The 27,424-nt window shown below is 35.2% G+C and overlaps 1 protein-coding gene across 2 annotated transcripts; it reads right to left on the bottom strand.

Annotated features, from left to right (window-relative positions):
• Nucleotides 1–395: 395 nt before the first annotated feature.
• On the bottom strand, nucleotides 396–24,814 carry LOC125650601 (zonadhesin-like). 2 transcript variants are annotated; one of them, XM_048879037.2, is made up of 19 exons: nucleotides 24,740–24,814; nucleotides 24,080–24,148; nucleotides 18,709–18,839; nucleotides 18,068–18,218; nucleotides 16,856–16,873; nucleotides 15,630–15,760; nucleotides 10,779–10,926; nucleotides 10,011–10,118; nucleotides 9,540–9,781; nucleotides 8,197–8,513; nucleotides 7,710–8,011; nucleotides 6,628–6,830; nucleotides 5,860–6,052; nucleotides 5,543–5,758; nucleotides 5,413–5,436; nucleotides 4,693–4,920; nucleotides 4,301–4,333; nucleotides 2,817–3,047; nucleotides 396–784 (listed from the first exon to the last, which is right to left on the bottom strand). In XM_048879037.2, the coding sequence occupies exons 1-19, from the start codon at nucleotides 24,783–24,785 to the stop codon at nucleotides 489–491; spliced, it is 3,087 nt and encodes a 1,028-aa protein (XP_048734994.2). In that variant the 5' UTR covers nucleotides 24,786–24,814; the 3' UTR covers nucleotides 396–488. The 2 variants fall into 2 exon arrangements, with proteins under 2 accessions (XP_048734994.2, XP_056020701.1); XM_056164726.1 differs by lacking the exon at nucleotides 4,301–4,333.
• Nucleotides 24,815–27,424: the final 2,610 nt, after the last annotated feature.

The raw sequence follows: 27,424 nt of genomic DNA on the forward strand, positions 1-27,424 counted from the left end.
TTACAAATGCTATTTATTTAATCTTATGTATTCACCGTTAATGCAGTCTTCTAAATATTTATTTCACAAGATTCTATATACCCCATGTGTCTAGTCTGATGAGTACACGGTGTATGCACACTTCCTCACCAATATACCTCATCAAGATCAAAAGTGAAGATAACGAACAGGGAAAACCTCATAAATCCTATACGCAATACAAAATAGAGAGTTGAACAAACCCTTGGATATACCAGAGGTGGGATCAGGTGCCATGGACAACTAAGCATCTCCTGTCGTCCGGTCACACCCACAGTGAGTCCTATATCTTGATCAGGTAAACAGAGATATCCGTAGTTAAAATCAATGTGCCAAGAACGGCCAATATTCATAAATCAAAAATAAATTCAACTTCGTCATGCTGCATCAAATTTATTTGAAATACACATGATTGAAAGAAAGGAAAATTGAATCGGCTATGTAGTGTTAAGCTCTCATTATCAAGTCAATTAATTCAAAATGATTGGAGGTTTCGTACATTTCTCATCGCAGAGCTTTTCCACAACATAGAGAATGTCGGATCGCATCTCAAACGAGGCACATTTATGCAGTGTTTTCCCTCGTTGCAGGGTGTATGCTGTGTTACCCATGATTACCCTTGCCTCTGATTGGCCATTTCTGTACTTGTTTAAACTCACTGAGAATTTACATTTGCTGAGAGCGCTAGAGTCAAAGAAACATTTTCCAGAAATTTTGTGCACAGTTTCGCACTTCAGGGACCTCTCCAGTTTAATTTCGCACTCACCTGAAGAAAAGATAATTCAATAAAATAATCATCATATCTATATGCAATATTGTAATACACATTATAGAAACACACCGAAGTTTACAGAGCAAGGCAATACAATATTCACTTATATCATAAATGTTTTATCAGCTTTAAAGACAAACTATATAAGGCACATCTTTCTAAGCTTTCATTTTTTATTACATGTAGATATGAATTGATACATGAAAGATGTTCGTGCGCAAGAGTTTCACGACATTTTAAACTTTACAAAAGTGGCCTCATTAAATATGTATGTACCGGTGAATGTTATCACGTATAATTAGTGTCTTATGGATATATATGGAATTGTTAAACTCTATATAAATTTCCCAGCACGACGAACCAACGCGATAAAATACATTGTAATCTTAGGTTCCTTTTGATATTTCATATTTACTGATTGTTGTCCTCAAAAGTTTTGTGAGCTGTTGTAGGTTATGTATATTTTCAATTGTTCCTGAACAGAAATCTGACCAATATTTTGAAGAGAGAATTACGTTTATGGTTAAATATAAATGAAAATCATCTTTCTTCTTCTAGTCGACTTTTTGAATAGGTACATTGTATATTCATAAAACTGAACTACATGCATTAGCCCAAAGCAGTCCGAATGTCAACGTTTTGCATTTTTTTTTCCAATAAAATTCTTCATGTCGTTGGTCATTTTAGTGCCTTATATAGCATACTTCCTAGCTACATGAATTTTCCAGAACTGAATATTTGATTAGAGTCTTACTGCTTTCGTTATATTGTAATACCAAAAGATATGAAATAGATATTTTCTTAGAGCACAGCGGGTCGATCATGGTAGCCTATCTAGCACCACTAGTAGTTCTAAACCTGATAGAAGTCACCTAAAAATTTACTCTACATGGAGCTATAGTAACAAAATGTGGTGGAGACGCACAAGCGCCAATAAAACGGAAATGTAAGCAAATAAGCCTAGTCGAAAAGACAACGAACTCGATCCGGATACGATATGCCAAATAAATAAAAAGAAAGACGAGTACAAAGAAAGACAAACTCTTTGTCGTAACATTACAACATTTTCTCCATAAAACTTTTGGGGGGAGGGGGACGAAGCATTGGTATTTTCATATTGTCTATTTAGATATCGAAATCTAGATTTCTTAACTATCCCAATATTACATACAATAATGCTATCCATTCCCAGTAGTTTTAACGCTAGCTTTCGATCGCATTTGTTTACCCATTGGATTAGCAGCATAGGTGGAGTTTTTCTTTATGAAATAATATAATAATATTATTAATTCTTTAACAAATATAATAATATTATGGCCTGTTTTCAAATATAAGACATATCAATTTAGGAAAGTATGTTTCAACATGAAATTCGTAATCGATCTATATTCAGAAAATGGACAAATCTGAACTGAAATCTTTTAAGAATGCAAGTTTCCCCCACATCTATTGGAAAACCATTTAATAGTTGCTTGGTGATCAAATTATGCTATCACTACCTTTCAGCCTTAATTAATTAAATACCGTCAATCACTGTAAGTTAGTATATTACAATTTCGCATTGTATTGGTCACAGACAAGTCTATTCATGAGTCTAATCCTCATTTTACTAAATACAATTTTCGACCATGAGGTGTAATACTTATGTGGAAAACTTCTCCCCCAAGATTTGACATATAACAAAATCGGTAAATAAAATTTATCATATGAAACATAATTAGCATTTAGATAAGATTATTGTGTGTCTATTAAATTGGGGCGAAACTACTCGACTATAGTAAATCGGGGCGAAACCACTCGACTATAACCCAATCTTCTACCTTATGTTACCTGCATTGATATCGGAATGAAACTACTTAGCGCGAATCCACTCAGTGCAAATAGGTAATTGGAGCGAAACTACCGCTACCTCTTTAGCCATCACTATTTTGTATACAACAGTTGCCAAAGTGACGCATAATTTTCGTAACTTCTTTTCCTGAAGAGTTCCAAAATTTTCTAGTTCCGATATTCCGTATTAACTCACCACAGTCTGGAATGCTGCAGGCTTCCCATCTAGTGGCACTGGAGTTTGTATAGCACCAGGGAGTGGGTTCGTTATCAGGATTCCTGCAGAAATTGCCTTGATTCGCCAATTTACGGTAACTATGACTGTGCGGCCTCTGGCGTCCCCAGTCCTGACACTCTTTTCCGGATTTAGTTTTGTGTACATGTCCAGCATATTTCAACCCTTTCTCATCACCAGCATCCAGGCATTCTGAGACAAAAGTTTGAAGTAACCTATTACTTTTAGTGTCTAGTCAGTTCCTGTTTATCACAAGATGATGTCACATACTGATGTATTAAGGGTATATGTGTCGTATTAAACCGTATTTTCTTAGATGTTAAAATCCAGATCAAAGTAAACTATGAAAAATAATGCGACTTGGCAATTTCGACAAATTATAAAAGGATATTAATGAAGTACTGGTATACTCAATGTAAGGAGAAAATTATGATTTTCTAATGCATATTTATGAAGTAGTGACGTTTACGGTATTAAAGAATAACTACAAATGACCACAATTTTCTCTAAATTGAATGAATCAATCTGAAATTATACAAGTTCACAGATTTGCATAAATTGCAACATTTGCACAAAATTTGATAAAAAATGAACAGCCCCAGAGAAAATCTCGGAACAAAATCTACAGATGGACGGACGGATTGAAACTAATGTACTTCTCCTTCAAAATTTCGTTTGTGGGGATATAATGTCTCAAAGTACTTAAACAGATCAACTACATACCCCGGTATTCATTTTACTTAGGTGTGTTAACAAGCTCTTTCTTTATATATCTGTTTTCACAAACGCCATGCTTGCAATTTTGTATGGACTATCTTTTTGGGGTTTTTAAGTAGTATAATAAAGTGGTGATGAGAATTGGACATGTAATGTGTCAGTTTTTCAAGACCATTTGACTGGTAATAAGTCAACTACCTAGGAAATAAGCCTAATGCCTCATTCTGATTATATCCGCTGACATATCTATAACTACTGGTCGTTAATATATCTTGACTTAGTTCCTTCTCCCCTCCTGGAGAATAGGGCCTCTAACACGCACTTTCAAGTTTTTCCTCTTTTGTGCAGCTCTTGCTGTTTAATATATCACTTAAAAATAAAAATTTGTATACAACAGTTGCCAAAGTGACGCATAATTTTCGTAACTTCTTTTCCTGAAGAGTTCCAAAACACGCACTTGATATGTCAAAAAAATGAGGCCTTCTGGTTGTACTGCGTTTTTAACAGAATATGCACTTAAATATAAGTAGCATTTGAATCGAATTTTCATTCCTCTAATTTTCTTCGATCGAATTCACAGATAAATGTAATAGTTTGTAAATGTCTACATCTAGCTCAATTGTTTATAATCTTGACACTACAATTAGAGATGCTTTTGGAAATGCATTCATATGCCCTTTACATGGTGAAAAATGGTTTCTATTTCATGTACCATCTTACTAACTTACCTTTAACCAACGTGGGATGTGGTTTAACACCCGCTGGAAAAAGGAACAAAATATGTAGTATGCAATTGCATGAAATCATTATGAAGCAGTAATCTAAATATTAAAAAAAAACATATTCCTTCTGATATGTAAATAAAAATGGAATTCACTGTATGTGTAAATGAAAACGTATAAGCGGTGTTGTTTACAAAATAGATGAAAATTCATGAATAGCCCATCTTAAAATTTTCAAATTGTCAAAGACAAGTTTACAACCAACTTGTGCCATTTAACTAAATCAATTCAATAATCCTCAAATATTGCAGGGGAAACAGCGCGTAAAACATATGCGATGCATCGTAAGGAAACTTTCATTTGATTAAAAAAAATTGAGATGTTTGTTGTTTACATACGGCATACTGGAATATGGCAATAATCCCAACGTTTCTTTGGATCCGTCGTGTAGCACCAAGCGGCTTTCTCATTATCTGGATTCCTGCAGTAGTTGTTGTTTGTGGTCTTCAGATATTTATGCGAGTGCGGTGACTGAGTAGACCATTTTTGACACGTATAACCCTGCTCAGTCAACGACAAGGAGCCCTTATAGTCCTTTCCTTCTGGGTCATTATGAGCCAGGCATTCTATACGAGATGTAAGTATTTCATATCAAAGGTGAAGATAACTAACAGTGATCAATTTTATAACTCCTATAAGCATTACAAAATAGTGAGTTGGGCAAACACGGACCCCTGGCTATACCAGATGTGGGATCAGGTGCCTAGGAGGAGTAAGAATCCCCTGTCGACCGGTTACACCCGCCATGAGCCCTATATCTTGATCAGGTAAACGGAGTTATTCGTAGTCAAAATCAATGTGCCAAAAATGACCTAACAATAAGTATAAAACAAGTTAGACAGCATCTCACTCAATGATAGGTTGTATAGGCAAACTAGATTGTTATAACGGCCATAGTATTTCATAATTGACAAATCAATCTCTTTAATTTTCAGTAATATGTATCAACGTTTTACACTTTAGTTTTACAAGGTTAGTAAATATCAATTAATTAGCTATAAGTAGTTACAAATTTAGTAAATATCAACTAATTAGCTATAAGTAGTTAGCTATCTTACCCGAAGGTCCTGGAACTGGTGGTACTACAAAACAGTGATACAATTAAAAGTAATAAAAAATGTAATCAATTCGCATTATATATGTGCGTCTTCAAGTCAAATTGCTTGTTTATTCAGAAAGAAAAAATACCTGGAATGTAACACACAGAGAAGGTTCCTTTACAACCAAGAGACACCCAAATGCCATCTGCAGACAGTCCATACGTTGTTCCGTACTTGCAGAATTTCGATGTCGATCGAACATGTACAACAGTTTTTGCCTTTGAAACGGCACACACAAACTTTTTTCCCTTGGGGGACACACACTGCACGTCTACTTTCTTGCCCTTACATGTGGGACTTTCCTCTAAGATAAAAAAGAAATAGTCCATGTATGACGTACATACCCTGGCATCATGTAGAACGATTCTTAAAATGGTATATTCTTTTAAAAATTATTTAAATTACCTATACAACCACTTCTCCCATTGGACATGTATCCTTTGCTGCACATGCATGTCGGAGATCCATTTGACACCACACATGTCTGATGATTACCACACTTTGGCTTCGTCTGAATGGTCTTAAAACTGGGAGTGCCACCTATGTTTTTACACTCCTGCACAGTCGTGCAGTCTGATGATGTAAATCTTGCTCCCAGCTAAAGAGACAATCAATGCTAGTTACAGACTGAGCTGCCGTGAAGTAAACATTTATGTATTAAATGTTTATATCAATTTCTACATTCCATACTTTGTTTTGCAGATTTCCTCAAAGTCACGCCCTTCACCAGTCTTGTTGATGTTTCCATATGAGTGAACAATTCTCTCTCTCTCTCTCTCTCTCTCGCGCGCGCGCGCGGGTGCGCGCGAGCGAGCGAGCAAGAGAAAGACGTTAAATAAGATACAATCAATCAACGTTATGTTTCCAGGGCCATCGGTTGCAACACCACCCACCACCCACCCGAAAAAAAACAACTCGAACGGAATCGGGGGTGTTCATAATCGGAAACTTAAGTTCCGTTTCTCATTTACTGTCAGTTTCGTTTCTTGTATATCGCGGAAGTTCATGAAACGAGATTAATCATGGGTTTCCGACAGTAAACAATGTTTGGGTCATAAAAGTGTGGATACATAATTTTTCCTATTTATATCTAATGTTGACACTTTTTGAGGCATATAGTTTTAAAGGAAATACAACGATCTGCAATCTTACATAAAAGTTTGAAAAGCTTACTGGATAGTATTTGGAGTCTGCGCCTTTGCATCCGCATTTTGATTTCGATACACACTTGTTGTCACTAAGGACGAACCCATCCTTACAACGACAGCCTTCAGTAGATGGCTGGTCGCAATCCTTCTCAGAATCGGGATCTACACAGGACGCTGGACAACCACTCATCTCAGAATCGTAAACCATATTTTCACCACAAGGCAATGCTGAAAGAATTTCAAATAATTTTAAGAACTATGAAATTTGTTTTTATGCATGTGTATGATATGTATTCAGAAAGTTAGTATACTTAAACGTGTACATTGCTAAAACTTTAACGAAAGATTCTTATTGCACTTTATCGAAAACGTTTCATATAAAGATATGTCCTCCCTACGAGATATACAAGAGATTCGAAGAAGAAATAAAACTGATAGTGTTAGTATACAAAAATGTAACTGTAATAACTGTGATAGTGTGAGTATACAAAAAATGTAACTGTGATAATGTAAGTATACAAGAAATGTAACTGTGATAGTGTGAGTATACAGGAAATGTAACTGTGATAGTGTGAGTATACAAGAAATGTAACTGTAATAGTGTGAGTATACAAGAAATGTAACTGTGATAGTGTGAGTATACAGGAAATGTAACTGTGATAGTGTGAGTATACAAGAAATGTAACTGTAATAGTGTGAGTATACAAGAAATGTAACTGTGATAGTGTGAGTATACAAGAAACGTAACGGTGATAGTGTGAGTATACAAGAAACGTAACTGTGATAGTGTGAGTATACAAGAAATGTAACTGTAATAGTGTGAATATACAAGAAACGTAACTGTGATAGTGTGAGTATACAAGAAATGTAACTGATAGTGTGAGTATACAGGAAACGTAACTGTGATAGTGTGAGTATACAGGAAACGTAACTGTGATAGTGTGAGTATACAGGAATGTAACTGATAGTGTTAGTAAACTGGAAATTTAACTGTAATAGAGTATACAAGAAAGCTAAAAGAGAAGAAAATCGCAGTGGTATCCTAATGTAGTACACTGATAGAACATATTCAGCTGTTCGAGAGATTTTGAATGTAAGAATACATACGACAGAATTTTTCAGAACGCCATTTGACAGTGATCCCCAACCTGGCTGCGCAGTATTCCGCGTAACCGCCAACGCTCTGGCAAATAGTTCTCTTCCGTTGTGATTTATCATCGTAATACGTACAGAAGTCAAACACACAGTTTTCAAACATTGTTTTACTTGCTCCAGGACTACCAACAATGCAGTCTCTAAATGGACTTCCATTCTTCTTCCCAGGATTTATAAAACCGCAGGCATTTATATCCAAAGCTTTCTTCCGCAGTGCAGGGGTACATTTATTTGTTGTTTCTATGGCCTTACAGCTGAAAGAAATCAGAATCTTAAAAGTAAGCGTTTTAAAAGAAACAATATGTACATCAAATACCAATTATATCACTAGAGTGTCTACAAATGTAAACATAATTTAAACGATTAATACAGGTTTAGCCTCGTCCTTATTGTGAGAATTGCATAATAAAATATTATTTCAATTTCAAATTGCCTTTACGTTTTATGAATTTGGTCAGTATCATCTTTAACAGCGTAACTGTTTCCAATCAATGTGAATTTATTACGGAGGTTCGACACGTCTTTGCCATATTTTGTTCGGAAGTCATCTCTTTTTCCATTACAGTTTCCACAAAGTCCTGTCATTCGTCGGCCGAGGTTTTTAGGAACAGTCACTACAACCGAACTCCTGCCGTCCCAGGTCACCGTAGCGTCGCCATACTTCGTATTGACTATAACTTTGACATTTCTACCACTTCTGAAAATTCTGAACTTGCCTCTTCTTGTGTAAGGTAAGTATATTCTTCCTCCATTCAGCTGAGGTGAAAATATAATCAATAATGGCTGTGTAAATCGTCATGATACATATATTTATAACAGATGCAGTGAAGCACATGTTTGTTTTGAATTCGGGTGGGTATTTTCGGTATCGGTAGATCCATTGGCTATTTGAAATTGTTTACGGGTGAGCAGGTTGAATCCGTGCTATGCATGGGGTAGCCACGTATAAGGTAGAATTTCGGGCGTTTTCAAATCATTTGAAGTTGACTGCTACTTTGCAACAGACTACACCCCGTCCCTTCCAGTATTACTACATACAGTTTTTCGGAAGAGTTTTTGGTTTGTGTAATCTTTTTCCTTTTGTAGAATGGATATTTGATTGAAGTCGAACTAAATATTTATATTGTATATAATTGCATTATCGCAAATCATATAGTAATAACGTTCTAGTTTGCTAATACAACCTATCATTGGGTCAAAAGCTGTCTGACGTGTTTCATACTGATTATTAGGCCGTTCTTGGCACACTGATTTTGACTACGGATAACTAAGTGTACCTGATCAAGATATAGGGTTCAAGGCGGGTGTGACCGGTCGACAGGGGATTCTTACTCCTTCTAGGCACCTGATCCCACCTCTGGTATAGCCAGGGGTCTGTGTTTGCCCAACTCTGTATTTTGTATTGCTTATAGGAGTTACGAGATTGATCACTGTTCGTTATCTTCACCTTTCATTGAGTAAGTATATTGCACTCGTGCATGCGAACTCATCCTATATGCAGGTTTTGGTATTTTATCTTATAAATAATTTATGTTTGGTTAAATTAGAAAATAAGAAAATTAGAATATTTCTTTTGATTAAAATGTTCTGAGATTACATTATCCAAAGATACATTTTATGTTTAAAATTCATTTATACGTCATAAATGATGGTGAATCATATTAACTCCTGTGCTAAATATATAAAATATACAACATTTATTCAGCTGTTTAATTTAAGTTCCTTATATTCTGAATGGAAAATATGACCAGCTCCCAAACCAAAGTAAACAGTTTTACTTACAAATACTTTGTGGTATTTGTGAAGACGAATGGTCGTTTTTCCTAGCTTTAGGTCCACAAGACGTGTATATGATACGCGGCGATTGCGGCCATGGTATTCATTCTTCACTTGCACGTTGAAAATGTTCTTGCGACTGTTTTTGACTTTGGTTAAAGTATATTTGCAGATGCCCATGAAATGTATCGTCTGACCGTCGAACATATAATAGTGTGGATCTCCTGATGCTGTACAGGAGCATGTCTCTGAAAATCATTATAATCATCATCAACAATAATTCATTATCAATACTAGTAATAAAACTATCTAGTCCCCGGAAAATCTTTATAAAACATAAAATAAAAGATAATCTTGATAACTAGATACAATTTTTGCAAAGGAAACAATATAGTGATACTGATGCTGCTAATGATGATAAAAAACATTACCGTAACATCCCTATCCAACTTACTGTAACATCCCTATCAAACTTACTGTAACATCTCTTGACGCCGTCACCGGTATATCCCTTTTTACATCGACACTCTCCATTGACACACCTTCCATTGGAATGACATTTTCTGTGCCGTCCACATTTGTTGCCTTTGAGAGAATAAAAAAAAATCAATTTCATAGATCAAAATAACAACGAAATTTACGCTATAAATCTTTACACACCATTTGATAATTCATCCTTCATATAGAGACATCACGCTATAAATCAAATACACTCATAAGGCTTTCAAGTAATTCTTCATTTACATGCTGAAAGTCCGTTTACAATTCCTTTGCAAAAGTTATTTTTTATGGCTCATTTAGCAACACAAAGTAATTCAGGTGGTGCTAGTGCAACACTTTTCGCTACACTATATATGAACACTATTATACATGTATGAACATATTTTATTTTCCAATCAAGGGCCCTCAAGGGGCAGCATGAAAATATATACATATACAAGTAAAGAAAGAAGTGACTACATAACACATAGTTACATGCAAATACAGTGTCACATATTGTTCAAAATAAATTTTCCAGTTATATTTAGAATAGATGGTTCTTCATTGAGTTTAGTAACATTTTTAACTGGGTTTTTTTTTCTATAGCACCACAAAAAGATTTTCTTTCATCAACAAACTTTTCACATTTAATAAAAGAAAACAATTGCAAATTCCTTTAAATTGAAATTAAAGTCAAATTTACGCAACAATTAAATTCAAAATTCAGGCTATGATTTTCCCAAAGTGTTCGTTTGTTACGTTTACCGTTTCTAACACCTGTCCTATATATAGCAATTCTCCACGTTCCTCCACATCCTTCTTTCTTGTAGCCTGAACAGGGCATTTTGCATTGGGAAAGTGCAACTTTCTTTTTCCGACGAATGGAATTTCCACAAAAGCATTCCCTTCCATACTGAAAATCAAATACTTTGTCGTAATAATAGCAAAGGAAGTAAACATCTTCCCCTTTCCCAGATTGATTTCATATCCCGTCATCTACATAATCATGTCTTAAATTATACATCAAAATTTTCAGTATGAAAAGGTGAAGATAACGAACAGTTTTCAATCTCATAACTGTTATAAGGAATACACAATTAAGAATAAGGCAAACATAGATCCCTGGACATACCAGATGTGGGATCAGGTGCCTAGAAGGTGTAAGCATTCCCTGTCGACCGATATCCCGCCGTGCCCCCCCCCTCTCTCTCTCTCTCTCGGGTAGACAGAGTAATCGTAGTCAAAATGAATGTGTAAAGAACAATCTCAATTGGTATAAAACATGTCAGACAGCATTTGACCCTATGCAAGTTTGTGTTGGTAACTTAGATCGTTATAACAACTGTAAAATTTGTGAAATTCTGACTTTAAAGAGATCGTTGAAACCTCGTAACGCCAACTCATTGGTCAGTAGCCTGCCTCGACTTTAAAAAACCTGACCATTTGAAGACAAAGCTCTGATGTATCGAATTAGTTGAGAGACATTAACACCTTATACATGTAATAATGGAATATTGCTAAATAAATATGAGAAGTTCACGATGGAGAAGTTGAAGTCATCTCGTTGGTTTTAAAGTTGAACTGTTAGTTTCCCGTTAACATTTATGTTCAGTAAAATATTAAGGTATGAAGCAGACGTGAAAGACTATGTGGTGTCTTTTTATTTCGAGTTGACTGAGATACGTATTGAATCGACATATGAGTGAAAATAATTATTGATACAGATAAAACGTCAATATGATATATCTAAAATTCGAGTTGAAGGCCACAGCAAGATATTTTTTTTCATATAGTAACTTTTGATTAAATGCTGCATCGTTAGAATATTGAAACATTTCAGCAAAGAAAGGAAAACAATTCGTACCCATGGGAATTCCTACAGACAGATTGAAGACCTGATCATCAAAGACTATGAAGATATTGTCAATGAGGAACACCAGCATTTTTAAATATCAACTTCAGATTACTTGTGTGTAGAATCAGAATGGTATTTAACAAAGTAATTTTTGAATGACTAATCACAACCTTTTCCCATTTCTACTGAAGAAGCAATGTTCTATGATATTAAGAAATCTACTCGTTAATCTATCGTGAGGAATGCTCGTGTAAAGTGTTGAAAAGTCATACTTTTTTATGTTGATCTGAGAAAAGATTTATTTCAAATTTACTAAAATTTCTTTAGAATTTTTCAGAATCCACATTTGATTTACACCACTTCTTGCATTTGTCGTGGCACAACGTTAGGAATAAAGATTCCAGGCCCTCATTTTCAACGACATCGACATCACCGGTAATGATATGTCCAGCTGGATTATAGTTGAAAGAAGACGAACAAGAACACGTAGATGGATTATGTGCAAGATGGTTTTTATCTAGACGCTATAAATTATTTTACTATAAATCATCCAGTTAAACTGAGATATTTGACAGTGTCTTTAATAACTGGAAACAATGTCCTTAAGAAATACACCATCTTCACAAAGCCTTTAAGATACATGTATAGTGAATGAATGCATTAAACTTTTTATTTTATGTACCTTAAATGACGACGAACTCCAATTCAGATTAAAAACTACGTGTCTCATGCAACAGTGAATTCCTTTTACACGTTAGAATCATGTTACACACTCAAAATAATTACAGGGTGATCGATGCAAGCGGTCTGTATAAATACAGTGTAAATATTAACCCAAGCCTCTGATCAAGTTCCTTCATTATATTGAATAAGATTCTTATTCATTACATAGAGGTGAACAACGGACTTTTAATTCTTTAGGAATATCTCCTCTTACAACGCAAGTTTGATCGTTACATTTAAACAAGTTATTCTTCTGAGGAGGAAGGGGAAAACATTCCGGAAAGATGTGAAAGTATAGAAGAAAATCTTAAAACTAACGTTTAAACTGTCATTAAGAAGAAAACATCGCTTGCTGGGGCCTTCAACTCGATATTTAGATATATTGACTGATTTTGACTACGGATAACTCCGTTTACCTGATCAAGATAGAGGGCACACGGCGGGTATGATCGGTCGATAGGGGATGCTTACTCCTCCTAAGAACTTGATCCCATCTCTAGTATATCCAGGAGTCCATGTTTGCCCAACAGCTCTGTTTTGTATTGCTTATGGGAGTTATGAGATTGATCACTGTTCGTTATCTTCACTTTTCATCGACATTTTACTATAAAGAACAGTCATCTTTATTCAAATGTCGATTCGATATATCCAAGTGAATTCGAAATAAAAAGACACCATAGAGTCTTCCACATTTATAACTGTTAATATCTACTTCATCTACTTCGTACGTTTTTAGATATCTTATTGAACATAAGTGTTAACGGCAAACTAAAAATTCAAATTAATGACAAACGAAATAAATTCAACTTTTCCATCGTCAGCCGATATTTATGTCGTAAAATCCCATTATCATCTGCATATGGTGTTTAAGATATATCCCAGTGAATTCGAAATAAATGACACCACAGCGTCTTCCACATCTACTTTGTACGTACTTAAATATCTTATTGAACATAGATGTTAACGGCAAACTAACAAGAGGCCCATGGGCCACATCGATCACCTGAGTCACCTTGGCTTCTATTTAAAGCTTTTTCCTATATATTCGCATATAAAACTTTGATCCCTATTGTGGCCCCAACCTACCGGGGACCATGATTTTTACAAACTTGAATTTGCACTATGTCAGGAAGCTTTCATGTTAATGTAAACTTTTTTTCTGGCCCAGTGATTTTTCAGAAGATTTTTCCTATATATTTGTATGTAAAAATGTTGATCCCCTACTGTGGCCCCATCTTAGCCCTGGGGACCATGATTTTTACAAAAATAAATGTGCACTGTGTCAGGAAGCTTTCGTGCAAATGTTAACTTCGTTGGCCTAATGGGACATTTTTAAAGATTTTTTTTCCTATTTATTAGTTATGTAAAACTTTGATCCCTTATTGTGCCCCTTCCTAGCCCCAGGGGTCATGAGTTTCACAATGTACTATTTCAGGAAGCTTTCATGTACATGTAAATCTCAGCTTTTCTGGCTCAGTGGTTCTTGAGAAGAGAATTTTTCAAGATTTTCCCAATATATTTGTATGTGAAACTATGATTCCCTATTGTCGTCTCATCTTACCACCGGGGACCATGATTTTTACAAACTTGAATCTGCATTATGTCAGGAAGCTTTCGTGCAAATGTAAACTTCTTTGCCCCAATGGTTCTTAAGGAGAAGATTTGTAAACATTTGTTCTATCTATTAGTTATCTAAAACCATCCTAACCCCAGTGACCATGAGTTTCACAATGCACTATGTCAGGAAGCTTTCATGTAAATCTCAGCTTTTCTGGCTCAGTGGTTCTTGAGAAGATAATTTTTTAAGATTCTCCCTACATATTTGTATGCAAAATTTTGATCCTCTATTGTGGCCCCATCCTACCCTCGGGGGCCATGATTTTAACAAACTTGAATCTGCACTATGTCAGAAAGCTTTCATGTAAATTTCAGCTCTTCTGGCTCAGCAGTTCTTGAGAAGATTTTTAAATGACCACATCCTATTTTTGTATTTTTGTGATTATCTCCCCTTTGAAAGGGCATGGCCCTTCATTTGATCAAACTTCAACACACTTTACCCAAGGATACTTTTGGCCAAGTTTGGTTATAATTGGCCCAGTGGGTCTGGAGAAGAAGTCGAAAATGTAAAAAGATTATAGACAGACGGACAGACTGACAGACAGACAACGGACAACATGCGATCAGAAAAGCTCACTTGAGCTTTAAGCTCAGGTTAGCTAAAAACTCAACTTCATGACAAACGAGATAAGTTCAACTTCTCCATCGTCAACCGATATTTATGTCGTAAAATCCCATTATCAACTGCATATGGTGTTTATGTCTCTCAACTGATTCGACACGTCAGAAGATGTTCTGCGTATGATCAGTTTTTAAAATCGAGGCAGGCTACTGACAAACAAGTTGATGTTATACAGGTTTCAACAACCTCATTTAAAGTTAGCATTTCGCAAATTCTATGGTCGTTAAAACGATCTAGTTTGCCAATACAAACTGTCATTGGGTCACATGCTATCTGACGTGTTTCATACCAATTGTTATGCCGCTCTTTACACACTGATTTTGACTACGGATTACTCCGTTTACCCAGTCAAGATATAGACCTCACGGCGGTTGTGACCGGTTGACAGGGGATGCTTACTCTTCCTAGGCACCTTTGGTAAACCTAGGGTCTGTGTTTGCCCAATTCTTAGTTTTGTAATTCTTGTAGGAGTTATTAGATTAATCGCTGATCGGTATCTTTACCTGTTCATTAAATGTTTTCGGTATTATAAGAAAACTATTGTATGATTTTTTGGCTATAGTCATTTAGATATCCTCTTTGCAAGAATTGTTACCCAGGGATGTTCATCCTTGGACAACGATTCTTACCTCGGTGCTGACGAATATACTAATGCCCTCATATCCATTATTTTCCTGTATTATATATGAAATATCAGTGTAATATGATAAATAAGTTATCATAATTGACATATGGATTAAAAGAAAATTATCCTCACAAACAGAACAAAAAGAAAACAAAATCTGATCAATCGACATACCTCCACTCCTGCGTAAATGTTCCGCTTGCGTTTACAGATATTTAAGCATTTGTTGATGGTCATGTATCTACTTCTCCTAAAAGCGCCACCTAGTGTTCTATACCAACCGTCCACGTGACAACCTACAAGTCCTGAAATATATCCATTATTTTATGATTTACTGTAAAACATGTCCTATGCTGAAGAAATATTATTGCCTTACCATCCATGGAAAAGTTAATTAAACAACAAAATACTCAATATGATTTACAATATTATACATGTTGTGGTGTCTAGAAAATTTCTACAATTTTATCATACTAAATAAGTATACCATATAAGATGTTCTTACTACAACTATTTCATTTTGATGGGAGGGGGTGGAAGGATTGGGACTGTTGATTTATCTGTCAAAAATTGCAATGAACTTTGTAAACTATGAAATGGCGGATGAGAGGATTGTAATATCAAATATTCTGACCTTGTACAACTTGTTAAACATATTCAATGTTAAAAATCATCATATTCTGTCACAAGACATGTTTGCTTGTACAGCTTTTGATAGAAAATTGTTCATTAAACCTTTTCAACAGACACTTTTCAGAAATTATATTTTGTCTCATTCAATCTATAAGAAAAACGTGTCTAGATTTGCTATAATGAAATATCTATAGAGAGATGTGTAATTGTTGTCAAGGACTTCTTGCCTTCCCATTCGGTTTATACATGTACATATTATACAACAAGAGTGGATGCTTCGCTTGACGTCATAGAGGGACATATTAGTCATTACAAAGTCGTCGATGACATTGATGAAAAGAAAACCTCTTTTAAAGTTGGAGTTCGCTGGATCCCAGTTCAAAGAATATAGTCATCATATAAGAATTTCTATCGCTTCAAACCCGCATAACCCGACGGCAAATGCAATTTTTGAAATTAGCAACCCATTGGATGATACAAGTTTTGTTTTGATGGTGTTTTATTTAGTATAGAACTCCAAAGCAAATTCCATGGAACCTTGCTAGCAAAACAAATAATTTTGAACTTTTCAGGATATTCAAATCGAATCGTACATTACATTATTTGTCGAAATGCGCATCTGGTGCATCAAAATTGGTACCGTATCAAGTTTTACATAAACAAGATGAAAGAACTTTTGAGAAACCTTCTGTTGTGTTTACAGAGTCGTACACATACGCTCAGTCATCCTTCGATTCATCGATTACGAAAATAATTTAATGGCTTACCTTTTCTTCGAACGAAGTCTGCAAAATAAAATTTAGAGTAGAAAAATATATTGATATTACTTAACGATAAAGTAACCCACGGTTTTTATCAAATGAATATATAAAAAAGAAAATGGAACTAATACCATTCGTCCATTTTTGTTCTTCAAACAGTGTGCCAAATTAATTGGGTTTATTTTCAATTTGACATCAGATAACTGTACCAATGAATAAATGAATATCCTGCATAAAATGTCATTGTAGCAATTGAGAAACCGTGGTACAATGCATGTCTGGTTTATTACTCTAGCATACCTCTTTTATATGAATACTTGCTAAACTGATGACCGAACAAAAACAAAATTTTCATGATACATGAAGAACATACAATAGACATTTTTCCATTTCATATCCCTTAACAAAATTATTCTGGGGAAGTATACTATGTAGACAAGGGAGAAAACAGTCCCCCCCCCCCGATAAAAATAATCTGTCGAAATCTATAGTTGTTGCTTATGATAAATTTTAGAGACTACATATCTATGTCATTAAGCCAAGTCATGGAAAGAAAGCTGGCTGATTATTTTCGCTAACTTCGCTTTCCCCATTGTTCTTTCACACTACTTCAGTCACATATTTCTGGTTACACAGTTAAAGTTGTAACAGTAGAAATAGGTCAGTTAAAGTTGTTACAATAGAAATAGGTCAGTTAAAATTGTTACAGTAGAAATAGGCCAGTTAAAGTTGTAACAGTAGAAATAGGTCAGTTACAGTTGTAACAGTAGAAATAGGTCAGTTAAAGCTGTAACAGTACAAATAGGTCAGTTAAAGCTGTAACAGTACAAATAGGTCAGTTAAAGCTGTAACAGTACAAATAAGTCCGTTACAGTTGTTACAGTAGAAATAAGTCCGTTACAGTTGTTACAGTAGAAATAGGTCAGTTAAAGCTGTAACAGTAGAAATGGGTCGTATAATGCTCAATAGAGAGAAATCTTTTTTAGAATCAAAATCGATACAGGTTCAGAGTATCAAGGCATTGTGTATCTTATCAATCGAATACAACGCGTATTACATGTACATCAATCAGGCTTGGATTTTTCCAAAAAAGTCTTTAGTTTGAGTTTTCTTTTATTGAAACAGTCAAACTCTGAGTGAAATATCTGACTTAAGTCCAAGTTTTGACTTAATATTGTTCCGAGAAATCCATGCCTGCGACTCAATTATAATGCTCACTTGAGGTGTGAAATTTGGGATTTTTATAAATCATGATCCGCCAGGCTCCGCCACATGCCTCGTTGTTGCCTTTGCATTTCATCCTACAGTCGTTGTTGTGTTTCCTGTCTTTGTACCGCATGGTATTGCCACAAAAACACTCATTCCCAGCCTGAATAACGTCATCAAAATTATCTTTTTTTAGTACTTCGCACTTCTTTTATTTGACTTATGTACAGAAACATTTTTACTTAACATTTAAAAAATTATCACAGTACAATAGGTCGAAAAGGAAATATGTATGCAAAAAGTTAATGATTGTATCATGCAGTCCTTTCTCTTGTTCCATTATCAGAAACTCTTTTGATATTTATTTTGTTTAAAATTTGTACACATACCCTTATTAGTATTCCATTAGTGTTCCATTATCAGAAACTCTTTGATATTTATTTTGATTAAAATTCGTACATATACTCTTATTAGTATTTTTTCTTAGTTTGTACACATCAACGATAACACATGCAATTCCCCGAACATTTTTACAGGTAATATGTGCATTTTCCTTTCTATCCGTCTATAAATCAAAACATTTTATTTGGGGGAAAAGTATAGCAACATACTTATCTATGTAATATGCATATAATTCTATAACAACTATATACCTCCACTCCGTAGAATCGTGTCCTTTCTCTCAGACATCGACTTTTACAGCGACCAACTGTCATGTGATTACTCCAAGTCCGCCCTCCTTCCAGAACTCTATGAGCAGCATCCCTATAGCAGCCGAGCATATCTGAAGATAATGTCATTGCTTTAAGTTTCACTCACTTCACTATTATTACTTTCAATTTCACTCACTTAGCTATCATTCCTTTAAGTTTCACTCACAAAACTCATTATTTTCAGTTTGATCACATTTCACTACTGTTTAATCGTCGTAGGAACCATTTCTGTTCTAGGTAAGCAAAATACTGAATACAGCTTTATATTTTCATTGCAGTTTTATTTTAGGTGAATCAAAACCATGAAATCAATTATGTAATGAAAAAACTTTATTTAGCGATTTAAAAGAAATGGGGGATTTTTGTGACAGTGTATTTGTTTTGTACCTTTTATTTAGTTTTCTTTTTGTTAGTGTTTTTCTTTGTTTGCTATTTTTCTTTAGAAATTTAGAGAACTCTCGTACACATTAAGGCGCGAAACATTTTGTTTACATGCGAAGGAGTGCTATCCATCTCTACATATGTGAATGTGTTCAGAAAGTTTCATCACCCGAATTCGACAGATATACAAAGCAGAATTCAGGGATTGATTAAATACATGGAATTCTCATTATATTAAGTTATTTTGTTGCTCGTACGTATCATATCTAGGATATTTAGACTTGCAAATATGACATAGTTTTTAATAATAATAATAAATTTATTTTGTAAAGCGTAAAATCCATATTGCTCTAAACACTATTTAAATAACAACTAGAACTGTCCTAATGGGACTAATACCCCCCCGCGGGGCATATAAGATGATGGGAAATATTTAATGCAAGCACATTGGATATTTTCACATTATCTACAGGGCAATCAATGTGAATGCAGAAGTGTATATTCTACAGTACAGCAGTACATGAAATATTAAAAATATGCTTAATATAAACAATGAATACTATTTGACACATTTTAGGCTGTATGATTGCAAATCCCTGGTCAACTCTTCTAGTCTTTAGTTTATATTAACTTTGTTAAAGATCATTATGTTATGCCAACTTTACTTTGTCATTGATTTTGTCAGTAAATAAATGACATTAGCTCAAGTATTGGTATTATTGTAATCTTTTCCACTGGTATAACAACTCTAAGTAGCTGCAATAAAGGCAGTTTACTATGAATCCCATTGCCAGGGATAGTTGAGATTATAAATACTATCTTCAACACACATGAGCCACTTTATGTTTTACCGAGAAGTCACAAGATTGCAGATACAGTATGTGGATGCCAAACCCGAAAATGTCCGTAACTTCCATAACTGTTAAAATATTTCAATGAAAATAGAAGATGCACAACTACATTATATATATAAGATGAGAATAAAGTTTGAATCAAATCTGTTCAACGGTATTAGAATTAAACTCTGGACAAAGTGCGCAACCCCCAAAATGAAAAGAAAATGTGCGTAACTTCTATAACTGTTAAAATATTTCAATGAAAATAGGAGATGCACAACTACATAATATTTAGAAGATGTGCATAAAGTTTGAATGAAATATGTCCAGCGGTATTAGAAATAAACTTCGGACAAATTGCGTCTACGGACAAACGGACGGACAGACGGACAAAGTGATTTCAGTATACCCCCCCCCCCAAACTTCGTTTGCGGGGGGTATAATAAAATAAGCAAAATAAGTTGTATAAGAACAGATGACTAGTAGGTGAAGATAAGGAGTCCGTTATGATTGCACAACATAGTAATCTTGACTTAGATTTCATCTGCGCAGACTAGTTGTAATGAATTGTAAACAGATGAGTCTTTAGTTTAGATTTAAAGATACAGAGACTAGCAGCAGTTCTGATATCATATGGTAGAGCATTCCACAGTTTAGGACCAGCCACACTAAAAGCTCGAGTTTGAATCACAGATGAAGTGGTAAATGGCACTTGTAGTAGGCTCTTATCACTGGACCGCAGAGTTCTGGAAGGGAGCATAGGATGTTATGAGTTCCTGCAAATAGGATGGAGCCATGATGTTGACTGTTTTGTACACTAACACTAATGTCTTGAAGATGACTCTTTGCTGAACTGACAGCTAATGGAGGGAGCGTAGTACTGGTGTAATGCTGTCATATTTGCTTGTGCCTGAGATGATTCTGGCTGCAGCGTTTTGGATGGATTGGAGCCGCTAGATCTGCTTTGATGGTAAGCCGTAGTAGAGAGAGTTGCAGTAGTCCAGCTTTGTTGTTATGAAGGCATGGACACCAAATTCCAGCGATTCCCTGTCCAGATATCTCCTCAGCTGGCTCAGGATCTTAAGGTGGATGAAGGCACCTCTGCACACTGATGATATATGTGCCTCCATGGTCATGTGACAGTCAATGGTTACATCAACGCCCTTGGCCTTAGTAACAGGAGTGATAGAGTCGTCTCCTACTTGCAGTGATGGTATGTGCAGCTTAGAGGCCATTTGTTTGGAGGATATCACTAGCACCTCAGTCTTGTCTGTGTTGATCTTTAGGTGATGCTGAGCCATCCAGGTTTGAATTGACCCAAAGCAAGACTCCATCTGACTGACTACAAGAGCAGTCTGTTGGACTGATGTACAGTTCATTATCGTCAGCATACATGTGGTACAAGACATTGTTCTTTCTGAGAAGGGCCCCCCAGGGATGCTGTGTAGATATTTAACAGAACGGGCCCGAGGACCGATCCCTGGGGGACACCGCAGCCCAACTCAGTGGTACCAGACTTCGCACCCTTCACTTTGACAATCTGGGTCCGATTGGTAAGATAGGACGCGAACGACGTGAGCACAGTGTCCTTAATTCCAAGGTCCTTGAGTATTTACAGCGATCGTGAATGTTCTACAGTGTCAAAGGCAGCTGATAGGTCCAACTGCACTAGCTTCTGCTCCCCAATGGCACAAACCACATCGTTGTGAACTCGCAGAAGTGCCGTTTTAGTACTATGCCCCTGGCGGTAAGCACTTTGGAATGGCTCCAGTAGATTGTTCTCACTGAGGTAGGTTTGTATCTGTGCTGCTACAACGTTCTCAATCAACTTGGATAGATATGCAAGGTTAGACACTGGCCGGTAGTTCTTTGATATGTCAGGGTCCAGTGCAGCCTTTTTAGAAGTGTTATCACAATAGCTCCTTTGAAAGATCCACAGTAACATGTTGGAAATGGCTAAGATTAGTTTCATTGTCGAGTGCTGGTAGGTTAACAAGTGGATTGTGATTGTCATATGTAATGGAACTGCGAATTCGTGTAATTTTCTGTTTCCACTTTAGCCCAATATTTCATTAGATAGTATTTTTTATTTCCTACATTTACATATTTAGAACCAAACTGCTTTTAATACATTTTAATACATTTTATCGTCTTCCTCACTTACTGTAGGTCCACTCTTCCCACTTAGACATTCAAAGCACTATTCAATGGACCCCCTACACAAAAGAGCTCTTATCTCGAAACTTACGTATCCTTATAATAAATTTATCCAGATACCTTTGAAGGTGGATAATGGTTATATCAATTTAAACAGTATTTTATCATGATAATTCATAATAGGATCGGACAGCAGGCACTGCCTATAAAAGTCCTCCGTAGAAGGTACAAGGTCATACAAACATTACAATATATTAATACAGTATTACACAAATATATATTAATTTGAAAATTTCAATAATATAGGTAAGAAGTAGGTACAGTTTCTACAGTCATCTGGCCCAAAATATTGATGATTTCACTTGGAGCTCAAATCTGGCATTCAATTAAGGAATAGTTTAGCAAACCCAAAATTCACTCAGTTTGATCAGTAAAATGATTTGTGTCATATGACGAGAGATTGAAGTTGGCATAGAATTGCAAAAATGCTATTTTCAATGAAAATATCCACAAATTCAGGTGGTTTTCCTTTTAGAAAACATACAGCGCATGCATCGAGCAAATTCATATTGAAGCATGTTTTTCATCTCAAAATAATACACAATATATATCATTTTCATTTTGCTCGACAAATGCGCACATCTTTACCTGAGCAATGATTTGTATGACATTTGACAGTTTTCAAGCTTATTTTGAGAAAAAGGCGGGAAATGTCTTATTCATGATGTTATAATGCTATCCATTTAGGACTATCATTCTGATTTTGTTGACATAGTATACCTGGCATTTATTTTACTTTCTTAAAACGCTGATTAAGGTTAATTCCAGACACATTTTATAGAGAGAAATTTTTTGGGCCTTTTTATGTATACAACCGTATCTTATAATTAATTCTACTATGATATCGTATGAAATTAATAAATAGTTTACACTCTAATTGTATGTATAAATATTATAAACATGCTAATAAATCAAAAAATACTCATATCATATGTATGTACAGTCTTCAGACTGAAAATATGTTGGTCATGTAGACATTAATATATTGTACACATAAGCATGTTCAAACATTTCCAGTCAAGTTTTCCGTGGTGACCCGATTATACTCTTTTTAGAAAAGGAAGTACTCTAAGAGTAAAACCAGTACATGAAAAAGTTTCCGGAAATAACAATTCCAGAATTTTTAAAAATTATAAATGTCAATTTTGCTTCATGGTAAAATAAATGGATATATTTTCAAATCAATAAACCTTATTATTATTTTTGCTTACAGTTGTAATAATGATCACTCACTTTGGGTCTGCGGAATCTGAATTATAAGGAACCATGCATCTATTTTCGGTGGAATCAGCTAAATAATGAATCATCCTTTTATTTTCTCACTTAGGTCACCAAAAGTGTTAAATTGTGTCCTTTGTAGAACAAAATTAGTTAATTCAGATTTTCGAACCTGTGAGAAAAACTCTTAATTGTCAAAAGTAATAGAATTTAGGAATTGCGTTTGATATTTTGAAATAGTCATTTCTCTAGTGGACATTTAAAATGTAGTACTCTTATTTTATTCTAACCAAAATTTCAATGATGGAATCACGTGATCGTTATGATATCATCTCATTTGTTTATCGTGCCATGACGAGCTCCCGTGATCATTATATCAGCTCGCATGTTCGTCGTGCCGTGAGGAACTTACGAAATAGTTAAATTACCTCTGTTTCTCGTGCCTAAACGAACTCACGTGATCGTTGAATTACCTCATCTGTTTCTCGTGCCTAAGCGAACTCACGTGATCCTATGTTTATCGCGTGCCGTGATGAACTCATGTGCTCGTTACATTACATGTACCTCGTCCTTTTATCGCGTTTTAGCGAACTCACGTGATTTTATACTACTTCGTCTATTCATTATGCCGTAACGAACTAACATGATCTTTGCATTACCTCGTGTGTTTATCCTGCCGTGACGAGTCCTTCTCCTATGTCTCCTCCAAAATAGGAATCCATCGTTGCCTGAAATATATAAGTAAGAAAGACAATGAAAGACAGATGAATGTTGAAGATCGTTATGATTATCATTACATGTACAGTCTAATTCAGATATATTGATATTTAGGGGACCGATCTGAATTGTTCATTATATCCATAGTTCAGTATAACCGATGTTGAACTACTAGTATATGAAAATGCTACTGGGGATTTATTTCTCACTTCGATATAACAGACAGTTCAACATAAGCGATTTCGGTGTAAGTGGGGTAGACGGTACCATTACTGTAGACCAACGTTCATTCACAACGACTCTATTTCGCGATTTACCTGTGATGAACTGGTTCACGGTGACTAATGTTCACGACTGACAGTATCTTAAACATACACGAGATACTAAAGGAATGGTTCGCGGCAAGAAATATTCGCTATGATGAGGTTCTCACAAAAAATTCTCGGAAGCGAATAAGTTGGTTTACAGTAATTTTTGTAGTTTTATTTCTAAATGTCAACTTCACAATATTAAATTTATTAACTACAAAATGAATATATTATTATTCAGTTAAAGCAAAAAATAATTTCAATTTTTATCATGTTGATTTTAAACTTATTTACCTTCAAGCTGAAGAGCAAAAATGATGAGGAGCAGTATCTTCCACATCTTGACCAGAATAAGTCACCCGTTGGTTCATTATCATACACATTTATATAGTCTAATCTAATCAATCTAATCTAATAATCAATGAGAAGCTGGCGTTGTGGGTGTTTTATTTCACCATACAAGGTGTGCAGAGCATTGGGGAGTGGAAACGATAGTCAATGCAATGATCCTACACGTAGATTACAAGTCCTATCATATGATATTAAAATCCCACATTGGACATATTAAAACAAGAGTACATACCATCTATCCTTCTGTGTTTAGTAAACCTGAAGTGATAAAAGAATTAGATAGGTTACAAGAGGAATATGTATTGGTTCCAGCTGAAAAAGCTTGTAACAACATTGTTTTTGTTTCAAAGGCTCATTATTACAACTGTATCTTAAACAAACTTGCCATTAATTCCACTTTGGTAATCGTACTTATACCCCAACTTCCCTTCAAAAGACGAAATTCTTCAAAACCATGCTTCAGTTTTAGACACATTTCATATCCCAGTCATTGGTTCGGATGAATATGAGTTACCGTACCTATACTGGATTCCTAAACTCCATAAAACCCTTACAAAAATACATTGCTGGATCCAGTAAATGTTCTACCAAGCCCCTATCTTAGCTCCTCACGAAAATATTAACACCTGTGAAGGAGATACTTCAAACGTACTCCGCGACTACATATGCCAGAAGTTGTGTAAATGAAATGTGGATTCTAAAGAACTTTTAGTACACTTGAAATCGCAAAACTTTTCTCAAATCAACAACATCAAAACGTATAACTTTTCAACACTTTACACGACTATTCCTCATGATAAATTAAAGACTAGACTTTTTGACATCATAGACAGTTGCTTCTTCAACAAAAATGGAAAATATTCCTATCTAGCGATCAGTCATCCAAGCATTACTTTGTTAAACTCCACTCTGATTCCACGCACAAGTACAAAGAAGTTTAAATAAAAAATATGCTGGAGTTCCTCATTGACAATATCTTCGTGGTCTTTAGTGATCAGGTCTTCCAAGAGTCTGTTGGAATCCCTATGGGCACGAATTATGCTCCTTTGAAAAAAATTAATGCACGTCGTATTTTGCTAATGCAACAATAAAGTCGATATCTGATAATTTAATTTTATAATCATAAACGTCAATGAAAGTATTTTGTAAAACAAATTCATAAATGACTGCATACATTTGTCATTCAACAAATGAATCGTGTGCATGCCGAGAGCGATACAATTGCAGACATGGCGATGTACAGACAATTTTTTCTTGAACTGTGTATTCAAAACAATATATATATAATCCATCATCTTCAAACTAAATACATGAGATATTTTTTTTCAAAATAAATTTAAAATACACCTACCATCTCATGAAGCGTGGAGGCCGATATGAAGGAGATGGGTCTGACTTGGAGGGAATTGGAGAAGAAGGCAAAAGACAGAGAGCAGTGGAGGAAAATAGTCCTTGTCCTATGTGCATCCAGCACAAGGACTAGGTAGGTAGACCACCTTACTTTTTTCGTCAGCAAAAAAAAAAAAACAACACCCAATGTACGCCATTTTGTATACTACGATGACGCAATCTAATTAAAATAAGATCGTAGGATACGCTCACAATCGCTATAATAGGATCTGATATAACCCCATTGAGGGTTATGTCCACATGACCTTTTGCTTGTAATATTCATGAGAACTATCAGCCAGCCAGATTGCGCCATACACAATGATGGCTATTCAGGCGGTTCCCGGCAATTCGTAAACAAGTTGCAGTAATTGCTTTCTCATGGAGTTTATTGCACACTATAAAATTGTTGTTTTCACATAAGGAATTTTAAACTTTCTCAATAATGACAAACCTATTCCGTTCATACAAACATCAAAACGTACGATATAAATACACCCAAATTAAATTAATCGTGAATTGCGATTTATGTATCAATATGGATGGGTATGATTTGAATAGTTTTCAAGATGATTTACTTAATTAACGCGAGGAATATAACGCCAGTCAACGTAAACTGTGCATTGTGACGTCACCTCTAGCTGCGATGGGGTTTTTTTTCAAACCAAACAATGGCGGACATTTTTCTTGAATTATGAACACCGACGACTAAATAAAGTTCACATGAACATGACCCATAATCGGGTTATGTCAGATCTTCTTACGCAAAGCATAAGGCGCGGATCTACATGTAAGAAGTCTGATTTTAATTAGATTGTGCGATGACGTCACAGTGACTTAATTCGTAGCTATATAGGAAAATGATTGGCTGTATATTTCTGAGCCGTAGTGGAATAGAAATAAAGTTCTTGTCTTCGTGTATGTTACAGGATAATCTCCTTGGATTCGAAATGTTGTTTTGAAATATAAAAGTATGTTGCATGATAACCTCGTTGGTCTCGAAATGTTGTTTGAAATATAAAAGCCTCGGCTTTTCTATTTCAAAACAACATTTCGAAACTAAGGAGGTTATCCTGAAACATACACGAAAACGCGATCATTATTTTTTAATTATAGAATACAAATAGAAAAAATTTAAAATTGCTCATATGTCGTATCTGATATTTTCAAAATTTCTTGTATTCTAAAATTCCTAGGTCTACCCATTATATAATTGAACAATGCAATTCTATAGACATT

The sequence above is a fragment of the Ostrea edulis genome, chromosome 5 (assembly GCF_947568905.1).
Source record: "Ostrea edulis chromosome 5, xbOstEdul1.1, whole genome shotgun sequence".
NCBI classification, from domain to species: domain Eukaryota; kingdom Metazoa; phylum Mollusca; class Bivalvia; order Ostreida; family Ostreidae; genus Ostrea; species Ostrea edulis.

Excerpts from the sequence above, each read along its gene's own strand:
- LOC125650601 (XM_048879037.2), bottom strand. The coding sequence starts at position 24,785 with ATGTGGAAGATACTGCTCCTCATCATTTTTGCTCTTCAGCTTGAAG. Across the intron at positions 18,219-18,708 it reads CACGATTCTACGGAGTGGAG|GCTGGGAATGAGTGTTTTTG; the intron begins GTATATAGTTGT and ends GACGTTATTCAG. Across the intron at positions 785-2,816 it reads CTGCAGCATTCCAGACTGTG|GTGAGTGCGAAATTAAACTG; the intron begins GTGAGTTAATAC and ends TCTTTTCTTCAG.